General features: G+C 30.7%; 1 protein-coding gene across 1 annotated transcript in view; it reads right to left on the bottom strand.

Moving 5' to 3' along the window:
• The window catches only part of LOC106692733 (putative transcription factor SOX-15), a 117,774-nt gene that overhangs the window by 9,877 nt on the left and 88,141 nt on the right, over window positions 1-19,756 (bottom strand). The window contains exons 3-6 of the mRNA XM_014438850.3: window positions 6,380-6,491; window positions 5,739-5,921; window positions 4,768-4,835; window positions 4,491-4,685 (exon numbers count right to left, since the gene is read on the bottom strand). Of these exons, the coding sequence (XP_014294336.1) occupies window positions 4,491-4,685; window positions 4,768-4,835; window positions 5,739-5,921; window positions 6,380-6,491 (558 nt within the window). The remainder of the gene's footprint in view (window positions 1-4,490; window positions 4,686-4,767; window positions 4,836-5,738; window positions 5,922-6,379; window positions 6,492-19,756) is intronic.

The raw sequence follows: 19,756 nt of genomic DNA, 5'->3' as shown, positions 1-19,756 counted from the left end.
TACACATATATACAAGAAGTAAATTTGCTGTAGGTGACATAGTGACATGATAAAAACATGTGGAGAACTACCCACTGATAGAACTCCAATAACATTTCTAGAAGAAAAGATCTCGAGGCCATCTTCTTTTCAGACGCCTAGGAGGATTATTAGCCAAGTTAGTCAACAAGATTTGGGTGGTTGAGAAGTTTATTATGGAAGGAACGGTATCTGGTTCTGGCCAAATCGGCAACATATGGAACATTGAGGTCCTGATGGATGACTTGATTTGTGGCAAAGTAAGGAGCATTAAGGATTTTACGAATGATTTTGGACTGTAAGGATTGGATTCTGGAGGAATTTGATGGTTTAGTGGAGCCCCAAAGCTCAACTCCGTATGTCCAGATACCGATATTTAAAAAAAAAAATTATTTTAATTTTATAGTTATATTAAATATTAATTTGATGATGAAGATGAAATACATTTCAATTGGATATTCCTTTCTTAAATCATCCAAATTTATATTCGAGAAAATCTAATGGTGCAATTTAATCACCCTATCTTATAATCTCTTTGCTCCCTCTTTATGCACTAAAACGCGTAGATATGATTTCCAAGAAAAATTCAAAAATCTTTTAGTATTTTTTAGGAAAAACCATTAATACTGTAAAAAAATATGATTTTATTTTCTTTCACATTAACTAATACTTCAACAAAAAATAAATAAATCCTCACTATTAGTACTTCTATTAGTAACTTGTCGCATGCAAATTTAAATTTATATATTTCACTGGATGTTGCTAAAAAATCATTATAAATATCTTTATATTGTCCAGATTTCGATTTATGATGGGTTCTAATTCGGTTTTAGTATTTTTTTCGATAACTAAATATAGTTTTGGTTAATTATTACATTCATACTGATTATAGTTAGTAAATATCGATTTACTTGTTACTTAGTTTAATTGATTATTTTATTTAATTGATGTTGATTTGAATAAACGTTTAAATGTATGGTTGTTTAAGTATACACTGTTTCAGAAAGTATATTTGATAATGAGTACTTAGTTTTTATAAAGGTGTGAGATTAAAATGGTTTTGGATGTAAGTATGACGGTTACAGGTCATTTATACTACAGTGGATTCTTTTCGGACCATTCCATAATCCGAAACAACCCCCCCCCCCCCCAAAAAAAAAAAAAAAATAGTGGATCAGTGGAGATGAATGGAAGAAAACGAAGAAAATAAATGAGACTTCAAACAGATGAAGAAATAATTTCCAGTGTCTTGGAAAGTCACGTAATTTTTAATTTAAATTTCTTTGGAAAATATTATAGATTGCTGAAGCAGATGCGATCAGAGGCCTTGAAAACATGATTAAAAATCCCCCCCAAAAAACAAAATTGCGGATTATTTCACAAGAGATTAGTTTAAATAACTTTTTAACTTTTAATTTAAATTTATTCATAATTTTTGTTCCTTATTCCTAAATTCATTTGTTATTTGATTCCTTGTACGGTTATCCGAATTTTATGCAAATCTGAAACCTCTTGGTTTTATTAGTTCGGATAAGTGAGAATACAAAAGATTTTCACGAATTTTAATTAAAATATTTAATAAAGGAGTCGTTGAAGTATAGCCGATTCAGATGCATTTCAATTTCATTATCAGAATATTATTCAATTTGGAATAATTTTTTTTAATAATCCTCCTATATTCAATAAGCGGCTAAGCGATTCGTTTCCATTCGATAACTTAAGTATTATGCCGATTCCAAGGAGAATATAAGAAAAGATCCAAATATCGAGCTACCATCAGTTTTAACTATGCCAAAGACCAGGGCTAACCTCTCTGGTTACGTCAGATACCGGATGTACGTCATGGGAATTGGTTCCATTGTTAAAAGAATATTTGAGAATAACATTTGTCCATTAAAAAAAAGGAAAGAAAAAAAAAAAAAAAAGGAAAACTTGCTATTTCCCATTAGAACCATTTGAGAAACCGTTCTTGAGGTTTGCGAAATAAACATTTTTATACAAAGCTAAGTAGTCGAAACTTTTATAAACTAATAAAACCCGTAGCTTGTTGATGTATAGAATAATAGAACAATTCTCTAGAGGGATCTTTACTGAACAACAGTTACGTCCATCATTCGAGGTCTGTTAATTTGTTGTACGTTTAGGATAGTACATCTATCAACTTGTTAAATTTGGTATTATAGTAGATACTGGGTGAATTACGCAGATTCACGCACGTTAAATTTGATTTTATAATAAATATATGGTGATTCACCTGTAATAAACTTCGCTTATACATTTCTGTAAGTATTTCTATAATAAACTGAATAATATCTGAAATTTTTGTGAAAAAGGATCACTTCAAAGTAGTGGTAAATACATTTCCACTAACTTTACGAAAAATAAAATTAAAGGCTCTCTCTTTTAGGAAAATTGCAACTTTTCAATTAATTTTTTGAAAAGTTATAATTTTTACTTAAAAGAGAGAACAATTAATTGTATTTTTTTCTACTACTGTTAACTAAGCCATCGATTCAAAGCGTCTTCAATCAGACGGCTGTATAAAGATAAATAAATACAGTGTCATCTAGGTGATGCGAACTTCGGTACTGCGAACACTCCTATAATCCGAACTGACTAAAAAAAAGTAACTTTTTTTAAAAAAAACTCAGCAGGCAATAACCTTTTTATTTTCAAATAAAAGTGTACAAAGGACATTTTTAATTTGCCGATCTATTGGTAAGTTATTGTAATCACTGTGAAAATCGATAGTGGAAAATTTTACCAGTAATCTTAATTCCTATGGAAGTTTTCAAAATAAATTTTGTTGGAATTAAAAATACATAATGTCTATTATAGAAATCATTTGATTTTGTTTTTGAACTCAATATTTTTTATAAATTTTTAAATAAATTCGTACAAAGAATATTTTTTATTTTTACTCATACTTTTTTTTTTTTTATTTCTAAATGAACAATATTGTAGTCTTAACAAATTAAATAATCACATTATTATTGAGGATGTGAAAGAAAACATTTTTTTAAATTTTCTTATACTTCAAACTGTCAAATTTCCAATAAAATAAGTAAAAAAAAAAAAAATAAATAAAAAAATAATAAATAAATATTTAAATATGTACATTGATTTTGTGGAATTTTTCCCCCCACCATTTATCTTAATACTTACTCTAATTCGAACACCTCTCTGCAGCAATTAGTTTGGATTCTTAGCTAATAATAATGAGATTCAGATATATTTTGTTTTACCATTGTAGATAATTTAATAATCTTTTGGATGAGCGGCTGTATTGTTCAGTTTGTAGATGTTTAGTCATTGATTTATTCGAGAAAAAAAAATCTATATAGATATATTTATCATTATAAAAACTTTATTGTGGCATTTTGTATTTTTTTTTAGTGAGATTCATTTTTTTTATAATTAAATATTAAAAAAAAAAGATTGAGGAAAAATCCTTTTGAACCACAGAAATCCTACATTTTTTGCTATAAGGCAGTATAAAAAGAAAAATAATTACATAATTATTGTATACATATACACTCTACATTTCTGTGATGCCTTGACATTTTCAAATGCATTTTTAGCAATTTTCCTCTTCACCCCACTCACAATATTAAAACATATTTTCAAATACTCAATATAGTAAAAATTATACCAAATATTTTTTCCATTTATATCTAATTATATTGATTTACTTTTTTAAAACCGTAAAATGTCAACATTATTATATTTTAGCATATATAAAAATTTAGATCTACATGATATATTGATTTTCAACTATTTATTGAATGCTGACGTTTCGACCCACAGCATAAGTCTTCATAAGGGCTAAAATAAAAAGATACAAAGAAGTTAAAGTCAATGTATAAGTAAAATAGTGACATCAAATAAAAAAGATGTAAAGGCGGAGGTATATAAACTATCTTAACCCTAAATAAAATAATAAGGATGATAAAAATAAATAAAAAAAATTATTAACAAAATTAAGAGTAATTAAATGATAATATAGAATATATATATTAGGCAAAAATCTATTAATAAAGGACAGTTTCTTATTATTAATTTATTTGTTCAATAATATATATCATGTAGTATTAGTTCATTACTGATCATTTTTTGAGGAATAATTTTTTTTTTTGTATTTATTTGTATACTTCTTATTTTATTTCGGGTTTTGATCATTTTTATGCCTCCACCTTTACATCTGTTTTATTTAATGTCACTCTTTTATTCTCACACTGGCTTTACTTTCGTTTTATATTTTTAATTGAGCCCTGAGAAAGATCTAAGTTATGGGTCGAAATGTCGGCAATCAATAAATATTTGAAAAGTATATTTTATTTCTTCTTGGCCTCAGCTCTGACCATTTCTTCAAACTTAGAGTCATACTACTCATCGCCCTTGACTTTTTAATAATTATTCTTGAATAAAAAAAAAAAAATATATTATTAATAAATTATGCCTTAATAAATTACCTTGCTGATATTCATGGCGGTATTGATGATAAGAGGGGTAGGTGGGCCTGGCTGGGCTCGTGTAGAGGCTGTTGGAAGGACCCAGGCTTTGCTGGTCCTGGCTAGTGGCTATCGGTGGGTAGAACGTCCCCGTCACGATTCCAGAATGCTCGTAAGTGCCCAACAACCGTTGGTTAGTGCACATCATCACCATACCTAACCAACAAAATCTCATTTATATCATACAAATACATAATTATAACCTATATTAGATAAATGAAGGAAGAAAATCACTCACCTTTGGCGACCCCCATCGCCGAAATAGTATTATTTTGTGGATAATTGTATGGTCTATAGGTTTGATACCTGCAACATAAATTTTTTATCAAGTTTTAGAAATATAATTATTGAAAAATATCCTAATTACTTGATCTCTCAAAAACATACGAATCGGAATTAATTTTTTTCGCTAAATATTAATTATGCACTCTCGATAAGACTTCGTTACATCATAAATAATTTATCGTATGATTTCTTTCACCATCTGACCTTTACTATTTTATAATTTTATTTATTCTCCTATTCTACCTTCAGGCCAAATCTTAAAACACAATAGTGCTTAAGTCAATTATTTCTATCAATTATTATTTAACTTGGACGTTATATTATGGAATGACATAATTTAAATAAATAACGTCTTAATAAATATATAACATATTGATTTAATAATTTCACAAAACTTTACCGATACAGCTCATGAAGGGCTCAATACCTAGTAAGGAAGAAAGGAGGCCATTTGATCATGATCACGATTTACTGCTTAATTGGTGATGGGTACCAGCTTTTTAAAGCCTCTATGGTGGCTCAATGTGCCATAGAGTTGATTCATTGATTAGTTCATAAAGTAACAGAATAAATAATTATTTTCAACTACCGGATTCAAACCTGAGTCTTGGAGATCGTAACACTACACCGTACTTGCTGAGTTTCCCTGATCACTTTTAAAGCTTGTATATTTAAAATATGTATAAATGCAACTCTCTCAACAATACTAGAGCTGATTAAATACTGAAAAGTGGGACATAGTATTTCCAAAAAATCTAAGTTAAATATAAATGAATTATTGCGTTTTAAAGTTGGACCTGAAGGCATGATAGGAGAACAAAAAATTGCAATGATATGACTATTAAACATCTTTTTTTTAATTTTACAGGTAAAAATACATCATGCAAGATGCTGGAATGGATCGATTGAGAAGAGTATACTGACCTGTAGTAAGCCTGATCTTGGCTACTGCCACTCGGTTGTGGCTCCATGTCGTCTTTTCTCTCTTCCTGAAGTCGAGGGCTGCAATCTGGACTTGAATCCGGCGTCGGGCTGTAATAGGTGTAAGGAAGTTCTGCTCTGCTAGGACTGCTACCTCCACCTGATCTTTTAGTTTGCTTCCTCCTTCTGCAAGAAGAATTTAATGGTCATGTCAGTGACAAGGAATCCATTCCTTAACAAGTGGTCAAAGAGCTCGAGGCTTCGATGGCCTCTGACAAGACTGAAATATTTTCTATACCTTCACGAAGGTTTTTCAGGGAGAAATGATAGAAGAGAATAAATATATATTTTTAGAAAATACTACAATATATATATATATAAACACAGAGAATGTTATAAACCCTATTTTATTATATAATATATTATGCTATAATACCCTATTATACACGACTGAATTTTCAAAGTCTACATACATTGTTTAAGGATTTTAAAACATTTAATATCATTAATTAAGGATTCTGAGCTTAGGTTCATTTGTAAAAATAATTATAACTATTAAATTAGTTAAGACGACCGTGGACGTAATATTTTTCGAATAATATAAAGTTATGAAGAAACAAAATTCCATTTATAAATTCAAGTACCTTGGTCTATACTTGTAGTTAGGGTGTTCTTGCATATGCATAACTCGTAATCTTTCTGCTTCTTCAACAAATGGCCGCCTGTCTTGTGGTGTGAGAGATCTCCATTTCTTACCTGAAATCGAATAAAATACTCAATGATTACCACAATACGTAGTTAGTATTTGTAATTTGAAATAGAAAAAATTTTATTACTAAAATATTATTGTTGAAAACACTAAATACAGTTATATCCAGTTGTCTAAGAGGCAGATACAAGGAGAACAGGGGTTTGTGTAAAAAAACAAAATGTTTAGTTTGACCTTAACAAGGTCCATACATTTCTTGATGAAAATTAAGATATTGAGGAGATTATTAAAATAAACCTGAAGGAAACTACTAGATTAGGTGGAAGCATCTGTCAGGATATTGAGTAAGTCTAGGAAAAACAAACTTTGGAATATGAATAGGGAACATGTAGGAAGAGAATTACAAAGATTTCGAAAGCGGTCAAGAATGGAATGTCTAAGTTTGTGGAATTCAATAATACGGGATTATATGTGTTCGGAATGAGATGAGGAATTGAAAATCGAGGAAGTTTTGCGGGCACCATTGATTGGGTAATTGTATGAACTAAAGAAATATCGGGTGGTGAGGAAAACAGATACTCCTCAATGTAAAGATGGAGAAATAAGAACATCTCAAAGTACGGAAAATAGAGAAAAAATCTTTAAAAAGAAGGAATTTATTGGGGCCTAATGGAGAGACCACCGTGTACTGCACAACCATTATCAAAGCGGGTGAAAATACATACAGAGACAAAAACAAAAATAAAAATAAAGTTAAAAATGAAAAAAATATGAGAGTATGATAGGATTAATAATTTCAGGCTGTCCTAGATATATAGAGGTATAATAATAAGTGCTAAGGAGGGAATCCAAAAGAAAAAAAGTGAGCTAAGAATAAAATGGTGGTTAGAATATTAGACATATTGAAGAAAAGTTTTGGAAAATAAGGACATTAGAGACGATGAGAGCTTAACAATTTATATTAAGAAAAAAATCTGTGCCAAAAAAAAAAGAAAAAGGAAACATAATAAAGAAAAGAGAGAAGAGGAGAACTCATAAGCTCCATAGTGGTCGAATTCTGAAGAGTCAGCTGCAGATCTCAAGGTCGTAAGGTCGATCGATGAAGACTACGAGGGGCCGTCGTCCTTTTGGCAACCAACGAAGAATGTTTCAGTTTCCTCACATATATTTTCTGTCGGGCTAGAAACTGCAAGTGCCTACAAGTAACTATACGTGTGTGTAAACGGTATACACAATAAATGGAACCTAATAGGAGGTACTTGACAGGTGACAGTTCCGACAAAAAAATCCAAGAGGAAACTCCATTCTTCATGCGAAATGACGACGGCCTCCGGACCTTACGACCTTGTGCTCTTCAGAATCTTTCAACTGTGGTGCTTGGAAATATATGAATATATATTATACTAGTTTATCCCTGCGAGAACTCTCGCATTAGATGTTTCCTTCTTCTCTTTAATCCATTCGAAATATAAGCGATATCAAAGGCATTCGTATAAACCATATAATATTATCAAGAAAATTTATTAAAAATGCTGCGTACTTTATAATGGCTACCTTTAAATAACAATTTATATAAAAGGTAATTACGTAGCCTGAACGGAAAAAAATACTTTAATTCGGCAATTAAGATTTTGTTATTCGTAAACATATATTAATCCTGAATTGTACTCACTGAGACCTCAGCTAACCCGCAGGTCTGAATTATTTGAGACATGAAAATTGGAAATCAGTGGAGTCGTTCACTCAAAAAAAACCTTCCATATTCAGGAACGGGCAGACTAAACATATTTAGTTTAGTATTTTGAGATAAAATTATTCTTAGAATGTCACTGTGGAATTTTAACAATAAAAGCAATGAATTGGTTAAATCTTCAGCTCATAATATTGTTATATAAGCACGGTTGATACAAAAATTTTATGATTTTGAGCTCGACTTGTTTGAAAACATTCACGGTATCTAGGCAGTAACTTGAGCCATAAAATATTAAAATCTGCTGAGCGGTTCGCTCATTTGTCACGTAGCTGAAAAAGGACGGGAGAGAAAAACTTTATTCAAAAACAACAAAGATGTTCCAACTTTATTGGGTTGCTACACCGTATACTTATTTAAATCTAATCAGACAATTCTGTTTTAATCTTACAATATACAGGTATAACAAATAAAAAACAATATATGATTTTTTTTTTTGTTTAATCGCTTTGGTTCTTTTAACTTTTCATTCTTTTGCTTTATTTATTTATTAATTTTATTTTTCTATCTTTTTTTTCTCATTTCTTTTTTAGCTCAATGTGACTTTTCTATTTATTTTTCTTTATTATTCCCCTCTTTAACATAAATAAAATTTTATTTATACACCTAATACACAACTAATATTCATTTTAAATAAATAGAATATAAACTCGTAATATGTCATGTAATTGATAAAACTATCTATATATTATTGTTATATAGTATAAGTATAATAATTATACATAATATGTTAACACTTTATTTACCCTATTTTTGGCTACTCGGGTACAATTATCAAGGGGATTGGTAAAAATAAATTTTCACAATATTTATTGATGGTACCGTCCTAAGTTACTTATTGAAGTTAATAATATTTCATTCAATTTGTAACAACCAAGCTATATCGAAAAAATAACCTATTGTTGGCAACGAAATGACTCATTTAAGCTAATCTCACTCCAGTATTGAGAATATTTTTTTTTTTTTAATATTTATTTATTGCTATTTACAACTGTACATTATAATACATTTAGTAAATATGATCTAAGTTAAATTAGAGTGTTACAGGCGTGTAGAGAAACTGCCCATTTGTAGCACTCTAATAACATTTTACATTAGCTGGTCTCGTGGCCATCTTCTTTTCAGGCGCCTCGGAGGATTGTCAGGAATGTAAGAGGATGCAAGATTAGAAACTATAGGATTTGAGTGGTTAGAGAGTTTATAATGGAAGGAGTGATATCTGGTTCGGGCTTGATCGGTTACATAGGGAACATTAAGGTCTTTATGTATGATTTTATTTGTGACAAAGTAAGGAGCATTGAGGATTTTACGAAGGATTTTGGATTGTAAATTTTACGAAGGATTTTGGATTGTAAGGATTGAATACGAGAGGAATTCGAAGGTTTAGTGGAGACCCAAAGCTCAACTCTATATGTCCAGATTGGCCTTATTACAGTCATACAGATCAGTATTTTGTACTGTGTTGGAAGTTGAGATCGTTTGTCTAGTAAGTGCTGTAATAGTCGAAATTGACGTGCAGTTTCCTGTCTTTTCAGTCTTGTGTGAGGATTCCAGGTTAATCATTTGTCAAAATGTAGTCGAAGGTAAGAATATTAAAGTACACTTTGTACACAAATGGGTAAATAAAAAATACATTATCGATCTAATACTCTTTTTATTTGAGTATTATTTATATTTTGCCATTTTTTAAGAAGAACGAAATAACTGTGAAGAAGTCTTCCATATCAACCCTGGCGCTTTCGAAGCTAACCTTAGAATGATGTTTGATCTGTGTTTCGTCTGTTATCACTAAGGCAGTTTATTTTTCGGCTTTAAAACACAGAACCCAACATACGTTTCTTAAGAACATATTTGGGTAATGAAACCAGCACCGAAATTTTAAAAACCCGATCTGTACCTCATCTCAATCCTCACAATTTTTAATAACTTTTAAAATCGAAATTCTGTTTCATTTGATACCTCATTTATAAAAAAAAAAAAAAAACGTTCTTGAGAGCCGGAAAAAAGATCAATACCATATTACATGTATGCAGATATATTCCAAATACATGTGGAAGAACACCGATCATTAATTACCGGGCTACTTCTTCACGCCCCCCTCTAAGAAAGTCAGTCAGTTGTAATGTTAAGTAAAATTTGATTTTGCTTTATAAATTAAAAAAATTATTTATTATAAATAATTTTTTAAAAAATGGAATTCCAAGAAAATGAAGTATAACTCTTCATTTTATTGTTTATTTTCGGCCGAAGATAATTATTTCTCAGATAGTACTTGCATGAAAATCGCATCTCCCAACTTCAAGAAATTATTTCGAAGTTTTGCATTAGTTTTAAATTAAGCAAATGCTTCAGTGACGCCCCATGAGTTTCACCATGGATATAAAATATATATACATACTAACTTTGAAGGCAAAAGTATTCAATGACGTAAAGGCATTGATGAATTCAAATATTTTAAGTTTTTTGTTTTTGTATTTTATGCCTAATACAAACCAGTTATTACCTTGTAATTTTGGGAAGCAGAAACTTATTAAAAATGGTCATAAAAATGTTTATTTTTGTTAAACTTCAGAGACTTGAGGTGCACAATAAGAAGATATGAAATGATTTGATTTATTTTTTTCCCATTTTGTTACAACATTTTTGGCTATATTAATAGATGATTTTTTTTCTTTGGCCCATTGAAAACTGATGTTAGACTCAATCTCTGCATTGATGGTTTTTGCTAACAGTTTTCGCATTACATATCAACCTCAACATCAATATCAACCAAATAAATCAATGTTTTTAAACCTAATAAATCAATAGATAAAGATTAATTCACAGAGTCTGTTCAACATTGAAGAATAAATACCACCTCATTTTTTAGAATTATGTTAAAGATATTTCAAGGTTTCATTAGACCAAATGTATGAGGTATAAGAGTTGCTAATATAAATTACATGACATAATGTAGATTCATCTTAAAATCTGATTTACTATCGTAATCTGTAAAAAATATAGCATTCCTTTAGAAATTTCAGAGTTAGGAACATCTATTTAGACCATAGTTTCTGTATTTGTTTATTTTCATTTGTTAATGATTCAATAAACAAATTTGGAAAGTTGGGAACCTAAATTGGCGCCCAAAATAAGAAACAATGAGTTAGAGGTATATCAAATAATCTTCAAAATAAATGAAATATTAACAGAATAAATAGAAGTATGCTATCAAGCATCTACCTGGATTTTGATTCTTTATTAGTGCAAAGAGCTCTTAACCAATACGAACATTATGGAACTTTAAGACACACCCTACAAAGACGTTTGGCCTCCCACGAGAATACCACAAGTTTGATCGACTCGTAGGTTCGATCTTGGAGGGGGAATGAGTTAAAGCTTGCACGTCATGTGACATCACCTCATATGATTCCGCTGACTGCAGCATCAGCGCTTGATTATGGGTATACTAACCCCAGGTGAAGATGTCCTCTCTCTCTCACTCTTTCTCTCTCTCTTTTCCAAGTCCATCTGTCACTCGTCATAGAGCACCTTTTCCATAGTTTATGCATTTGTTTATTTCATTGTTTAAATTTTATTTTGTAATTACTCATCAAACCTTTTTTGTAAAGAGTCAAATTGATGATCCGAAGCCTTAACATATTTTGGAAACCGGCTCTAACAAGTTTCCTCCTTACTAATGCAGTAATAGAACTTTTTGCAAAATTTATCATCACTATCAAGAATTAAAACGTTTTATGTAGTGAAATAAAACTATTCTATTCAATAAATTAACTTTAATCTGTCAAATTTCTTCCATTCAGTTTGGTGATCTTATGCCATCTTTCTAGTATCTTCATGCCCCGTGCCCACTGCATTTCTGGTCCTTGTTAGAAAAAACTTAATCAAGTGCAATTTAAGGTCATCATTATTATTACCAATTTTGCCACTTAAAATGTTTTGTAAACTTCAAAATAAATGATAATCCGATCGTTAAGGTTTTGTATATAGGGGGTATGATATCGTTTCCTAATCGAGCTCCAATAATCTGTTATGTGTGTGATTCCTCGCATTTTCGTGGGGAAATATGGTTCTCTTACGATTTTCCAACTACCTTTCTATATTTCCTCATATTTCATAAGTTGTTGGCAGTAAACATCTGAGTTGACCGCTCGGCTGCTTGGCAGCAGTTCACAATATACAACACCTTTGTAATCTCAAAACATTGAAAGCATGATCATTTTCTGATGCAATTCAGTTTTCAACATGATTTCTGCTGGTTCATCATGCTTGGACTGTGATCTTTTTCGATTAAAGTTATTGTAGACGACCCATTTTCCGTCGAAAGAGATAATTCGTTTCAAAATATGGTCGGTAGAATTGTGTGACCCAAATATGGAGCTTCTTAATAAGTCCAAGACGACTTATATGAATTTCAACGAAAAATGCAATGCTTATTTTTGCACTCCATGATCAAAATTACACGGAATTGGTTTTTATAACAACCTAAAGCTATCGACCAAATCTCAAAAGAATAAAATTCTAACATTGACATACAATAATCTAACATATGAGAATAACGAAACGAACATAAGGCGGTAGGCAAATAGAAATTACTTTCTCGCCAACCCATAAAAAAGAAAAGTAAAAAAAAATACTTGACAATGGAAGAGATGATAAAGCTTCTAGGAGGGCATAATCGATTGGAGACTGTGCCGGCCAATGTGCTAGCATCCCGCTGCCCTCTAGCCGTTAGAAGACAAATGAACCTTACACCCTTTCAGGAAAAACTCTAAGCATTATGAAAAGTTCTGAATCACATTCCCTTTTCTTCTAGATGGATATCTAATTCAAATTAATTTCATGTTAATCAAATAACTTTTAACGCAAATCAAACTAATTGCACAGAACCTTCATAAATATAAAATAAAAACATCTATAAAACATGTGACATAGTCAGTGGAAATAATCACCAGGCTATAAAATCTAACAGAAACAGTTGATTTGCGAATGATGTTAGATATATTATTATTATCTTTTTTTTTTAATTCCACATCACCACTCTTGAAGAATGGTACCAAAACTGGAGGATTAAAATTAATTCCAATAAATCCCACCAAATCATATTTACCCTTCGTCTTGCCCCACAGTATCTTTTAATAATACCCCACTTATTCCTGTTGAACAGATCCGTTACTTACGACTAAATCCGAAACGACTGACATGGAATCCTTATACAAGACTGAAAAGACAGGAAACTGCTCGTCGATTCCGACTATGACATTTACTGGAGAAACGGTCCGAACTTCCAGTCCATTACAAAAGACTGATCTACATGACTGTTATAAGGACACATAAGGCCTATCTGGACATATGGAGTTGAGCTATGGGGCTCCACTAAACCATCTAATTCCTCTCGAATCCAATCCTTACAGTCCAAAATCCTTCGTAAAATGCTTAATGTTCCTTACTTTGTCACAAATCAAATCATCCATCAGGACATCAATCTCCCCTATGTTGCCGATTTGGCCATTTACATTTACTTGAACAGATCCGTTACTTACGACTAAATCCGAAACGACTGACATGGAATCCTTATACAAGACTGAAAAGACAGGAAACTGCTCGTCGATTCCGACTATGACATTTACTGGAGAAACGGTCCGAACTTCCAGTCCATTACAAAAGACTGATCTACATGACTGTTATAAGGCCTATCTGGACATATGGAGTTGAGCTATGGGGCTCCACTAAACCATCTAATTCCTCTCGAATCCAATCCTTACAGTCCAAAATCCTTCGTAAAATGCTTAATGTTCCTTACTTTGTCACAAATCAAATCATCCATCAGGACATCAATCTCCCCTATGTTGCCGATTTGGCCATTTACATTTACTTGAACAGATCCGTTACTTACGACTAAATCCGAAACGACTGACATGGAATCCTTATACAAGACTGAAAAGACAGGAAACTGCTCGTCGATTCCGACTATGACATTTACTGGAGAAACGGTCCGAACTTCCAGTCCATTACAAAAGACTGATCTACATGACTGTTATAAGGCCTATCTGGACATATGGAGTTGAGCTATGGGGCTCCACTAAACCATCTAATTCCTCTCGAATCCAATCCTTACAGTCCAAAATCCTTCGTAAAATCCTTAATGTTCCTTACTTTGTCACAAATCAAATCATCCATCAGGACATCAATCTCCCCTATGTTGCCGATTTGGCCAGTACCAGATACCAATCCTTCCATAATAAACTTCCCAACCACCCAAACCAACTCGTTTCTAACCTCGTTCCTTCACTGCCTAATAATCCTCCTAGGCGTCTGAAAAGAAGATGGCCTCGAGACCTTCTCTTTTAGAAATGTTTTTGGAGTTCTATCAATGGTTAGATTCTCCACATATTTGTATCATGTCATAATATCACTTAAAGAAAATTTACTTGATGTATATATATGTATACAGTTGTAAATAACAATAAATAAATTATTAAAATATATATATATATATTATGCATTTTTTATTGCCATTTTGATGGATTTAGACTTCGAAATAAAATACCCCCAAAAATATAGCATTAATTGTAACCATTTCACATCGTAAATTAATCATTTAATCAAGAATTTAAACACATTTTTTTCCCTAATCTTCCTGAATTTAAATTTCTTATACCTATCCGTAGGAAACCCGTCAAATTGTGAGGATACTACTAATTTCATAAACTATCCTTATATGTTTGCTTCAATTCAAATTTCAATTATTGTAGACAGTCTTCGCTTATTATAATTGAATTTGGACAGAGTATTTTTTTATTTTGACCAATTTCATTTTTCTAGCAATCAAGAATAAATCCAGGAGATATAATAAGATATTGAACAAACTTATAAATATCGATAAAGATTGTTTTGAGGATACAAACAATTAAATAATACAAATAACAATAATATAGTAAAAATAATTAGTAAAAAAATTAAACAATAAAATCTAACAGAAATAGTTGATTTGAGAATTTCGGAATGAAATTAGTTAGGTTTTATATGACGCGAATGAAGTTACTTTTGGTAGTGGCGTTAACTTAGAATCATTTTTAAGTTCTACAGCGCGCTTAATTCGAGGATTGCAAATGCTATGGGTTATTTTCAGAGGACATTAGATTCAGGTTTTTGTAAAACCAAAATATATTTTTAATTCAGCGTAAAATCTGTAATAGGATGATGTAAAAGTGGCGCATAGAGATGAGTTGAAATGGTTTGTTTTCAATGAATATCTAATTAAAAAACTAATTTATATTGGTAATTAATCCGATCCGAAGCCTACAGAATAGGCAAATTTTAAAAACACCTGTTGAAGATTATGGCCAAATAGTTCTGAAAAATGAAAAAAGGTAAACAATAAAATAGTTCCAAAATTTCTCGTAAGCATCCTCCATCAAAATTTGTGACCATTCTGCGCCGGTTGGGGAGACTGAAATGACCACGATGATGATTAAATCCGAACCGATGATAAAATCGTGATAATAAAACAAATTTCTGTACTGTTTTATTATCACGATTTTATTTTTTATTATTATAAAAAAGTTCACTGTTTTGGTTATTAACGCCTCCAAGACGCGTCAGATTAGATAAATCACCAGAGTAAAATCGTTTTAAAATAAGATTTTCCATCCTTCATTGAAAATATGTATATCCATTGAAATTTCACTATAATTAATACCTATCAAATTCAATTTCAAAATTCAGCAAATACTTGTAAGTTGTTGTTTTGTGGGGTATTATCTTTATCTTATTTATGTAGGAGAGCCTATCATCATTTTGTAATACTTTGTAAGTGAATTCGTGTGCCAGTTGATGATGTTCTAAAGATGTTGATGACAATATTTTTTGAAGAATTCATAAAAGCCATTTTTGCATAGTCAGATCTGAATACAATAAAATAAAATGCTGTATTTTTTTACGTAGTTATATTGAACTAATATAAGTTATTGTTTTGGACTTTCAATGTGTTACGTTGTTTAGAAATAGACCAGAACTCGAAATCCAAGGAAAGCATTTCTCGGCACATTTTCAATCCGTAAACTTTCGCTGGTGATATGATTAAATTTTTTATTCTTTTATCTGTGGTGATGTAAAAAATGTGTGTTATGAATTAATTAATTTATATTTATAACAGGTGACTGATGGTTCCATTTAAGGATCTACTTCAAATTTTTTATTAAATAAATCAGGAAAAATTAATGATATGTCCTTTTACATTGCGTTGGAGATCATGACGTATTTTACAACTATACGAGAGCTGTGTTCGACGCTTGATTACAAATACTATTACAACTCGTCAACGTACTTATTGACAAATTCCTGAATGTTTTCCTGAACCTAAACAATATGATTCAATTATTAACCATGATTAATTTAATTAGTTATTAATTATTTCTTTTATTGTAACAGTTGATTATCAGTTTACGCAGTGAAATATGGATAATACTAGATATCTGTATCCTTTTGTCATCATGATACATTCGTCGAAAAATGAATCATCTCGGGGAAAGTTTGGTATCCCAGGAACTACTAGGCATACAAACGTATATTAAGTACTTACAAGGAAGCTGGTTAAATTCGTTATAAATGAGTTTAGTAACTATTTTCTTCGTAGGACTAGTAGTTTCCATGATATAATTTAAAGTCACGAAAATATATGTTTTTTGTTTTTTAAGATTGTATCTCGGGTCCTATTAAACGTACAGAGCTTAATAAGGCTCAAATTTGAGGAAATTCACAATAATTTAAAAAATATTTGCATATTGTGTTTTGTTAGGTATATAGTTTCCATGATATCTGACGTGGAATGAAAAAATGACGACAATTTTAGAGGTCTTGTTAAATTAAATAAACTTCCGGTCATCTGTTGTGGTCGCATATTTGGATTCTTAATATAAATTCGAATTTAAACAACATAAAAAAAAAAAAAAAATTAGAGCTGACGGACTTTTTGCGTTTTGAAAAAGCTTCATTTCCTTGACTATCATTGTAAGTTTTTTCTTTATCATTTTTTTAATAAATTCATTACAAAAGACAGATCTACATGATAATATTAAGGCCCATCTGGACATACGGAGTTGAGCTTTGGGGCTCCACTAAACCTTCGAATTCCTCTTGTATCCAATCCTTACAATCCAAAATCCTCACTGCTCCTTATTTTGTTACTAATAAAACCATCCATAGAGACCTAAATCTTCCCTATGTAACCGATCTAGTCCGAACCCGATATTATTCCTTCCATTATAAACTGCCTAACTACCGGAACCAACTAGTTTCTAGCCTTGCTTCCTCTTCCATTCCTGGCAATTCTCCGAGGCGCCTGAAAAGAAGATGGCCACGAGACCTGCTAATGTAAAACGTCATTTGAGTACTGCCAACGGGTAGTTTCTCTACACGTCTGTAACTCTCCAATTTAACTGAGATCAGATTTACTAAATGTATTATAATGTACAGTTGTAAATAGCAATAATTAAATATTTAAATAAAATTAGTTTAATAACCATTCGTAGCACTAGTATTTTCCATGATATATTGTAAAATCACGAAAATTTATGTTTTTTTTTTTTAAACTGTATCTCGGGTCCTATTAAACGTACAGAGCTCAATAATTTAAAAAATATTTGCATAATGTGTTTCGTAACGTATATACTTTCCATGATATCTGGTATGGAATTAAATATTGACTAAAATTTTAGAAGTCTTGTTAAATTGAATTAACTTCCGGTCATCTGTTGTGGTCGCATATTTGGATTTTTAATATAAATTTAAATCCAAACAACATAAAAAAAATTAAAGCTAATGGACTTTTTGCGTTTTGAAAAAGCTTCGTTTCCATGACTATCATTGTAGGTTTTTTCTTTATCATTTTTAAATATTTTTTCTCGGGGTTGAATATACGTATAGATTTTCTGAAGTCATAGATTCCGATATATTGTCAATAATAAATGAACAAGTGGTTGAATGACATTGAAATAAATACGTACACATAGAGATAGGCTTCCTCCATTCTAACTTGTCTTCTAGCTTGTGACTTATTTTCCATAATTTTTCTTCTTTCGTCAATAATAAAATATGATGCGAAGGAGATAAGGTTAAATAAATTAAAAAGTAAATAATATGACTATGACTATAGAGGAGCGTGGGTACGGCCATGCGGTTGTGTGGGAGGCCGCGCCTCTCTATTGTGTCACGGCTGGGCACCGTTAAAATGGGACCGCATCGTCTTCTGTCTCCAAGCCCTTCCTCACATATCTATATCTATAAATGACAAGATATCTCAAAGCTCAACACATCTCTGAGATATTTATCCATTGTTTGAAACTTGCTAGTACAACCGATAAACTAGCTGCATCGGTAAATAGGTCTTTCGATAATAAATAGAAGAAATTCGTCAGGAAAACTATAAACTATGTTTAAAATAAAGAAAAAAAATTGAAAAATACTGACTCTGAGAACGATGATGTTTATCAGTCTTAGCATTCTTATAGTTTAGTGGCTGATTGCTTTTCTAAATTCGAAAAAATCACGATGAGATATTTTACTCCCTATAAATTTATAGGGAATAAGTTTTCTTGTATTTTTTACCTCAAACAATCCTAGACTTATCTTCTAATCACTCCATTTCTGTAAATTTTGAAAAAAAAAAAATCTTCATAGCTAAATCCCGGATTACAAATAGTGTTTTTAATAACAAGAGCTGTACCTTGAAGTACGAATTGATCTATTCAACTTGATTTCAAATCCAGGTGAAATCTCGATCTGATATGATTATGACAAGATGACCTTCTAGCATGTACGAATATTCATGAATAAAAAAAAATATCACGTGACTCGAGTTGTAAAAATGAATAATTATTTATGTTAAATAACTTAATGTGGTTGTTTGTTTAGTATAACTTATCACAGTTGTATTATATACATGCATACTCCACACTTCTTCTGCCTTTTCTAGTGGCCGTTTTCAAATATTTTCACCCTAACCACATAATTTATGTACCGTAATAATTTATTTAAAATTCTTCTTATTTCTAGCTTTTTTTTTATTTATATTATTTTTAGTGGCGTAATTTTTTTCATCAGGCCCTTTATGTTAATTTATGAAATTTATAATTTGATACATTACAAAACAATTATTTTTAAAAAAAACTTATATTACGGTTAAAAATATATAATTTTAGAAGTTTTTCACTCATATTTGGGGCTAAATAAATTATTTAATTAAATAAATTCAAATAAAATTTAAAAATACCTCATTATTAATCTACTGAACAACAGTATGCAATTTTTCCCTTTTTCCTCTCCTAAATAAATAAGAAGACTTAGAAGAGTTGTTTATTTGAAAATATTTTTTTATATTGTATTTGGGGAGAGAAGTTGAAAATGGCCAATAAAAATGCCGAAACGTACTTATGTAACGTTAATTAAATAATTTTTTTAAATACCTTATTATTAATCTATTGAACAACAGTATGCAATTTTTCCCTTTTTCCTCTCCCAAATAAATAAATAAGAAGACTTACAAGAGTTGTATATTTGAAA

The sequence above is a fragment of the Halyomorpha halys genome, unplaced genomic scaffold (assembly GCF_000696795.3).
Source record: "Halyomorpha halys isolate HHAL.00 unplaced genomic scaffold, Hhal_1.1 Scaffold68.1, whole genome shotgun sequence".
Taxonomy (NCBI): Eukaryota; Metazoa; Arthropoda; class Insecta; order Hemiptera; family Pentatomidae; genus Halyomorpha; species Halyomorpha halys.
This window is presented reverse-complemented; position numbering and strand designations above follow the sequence as displayed.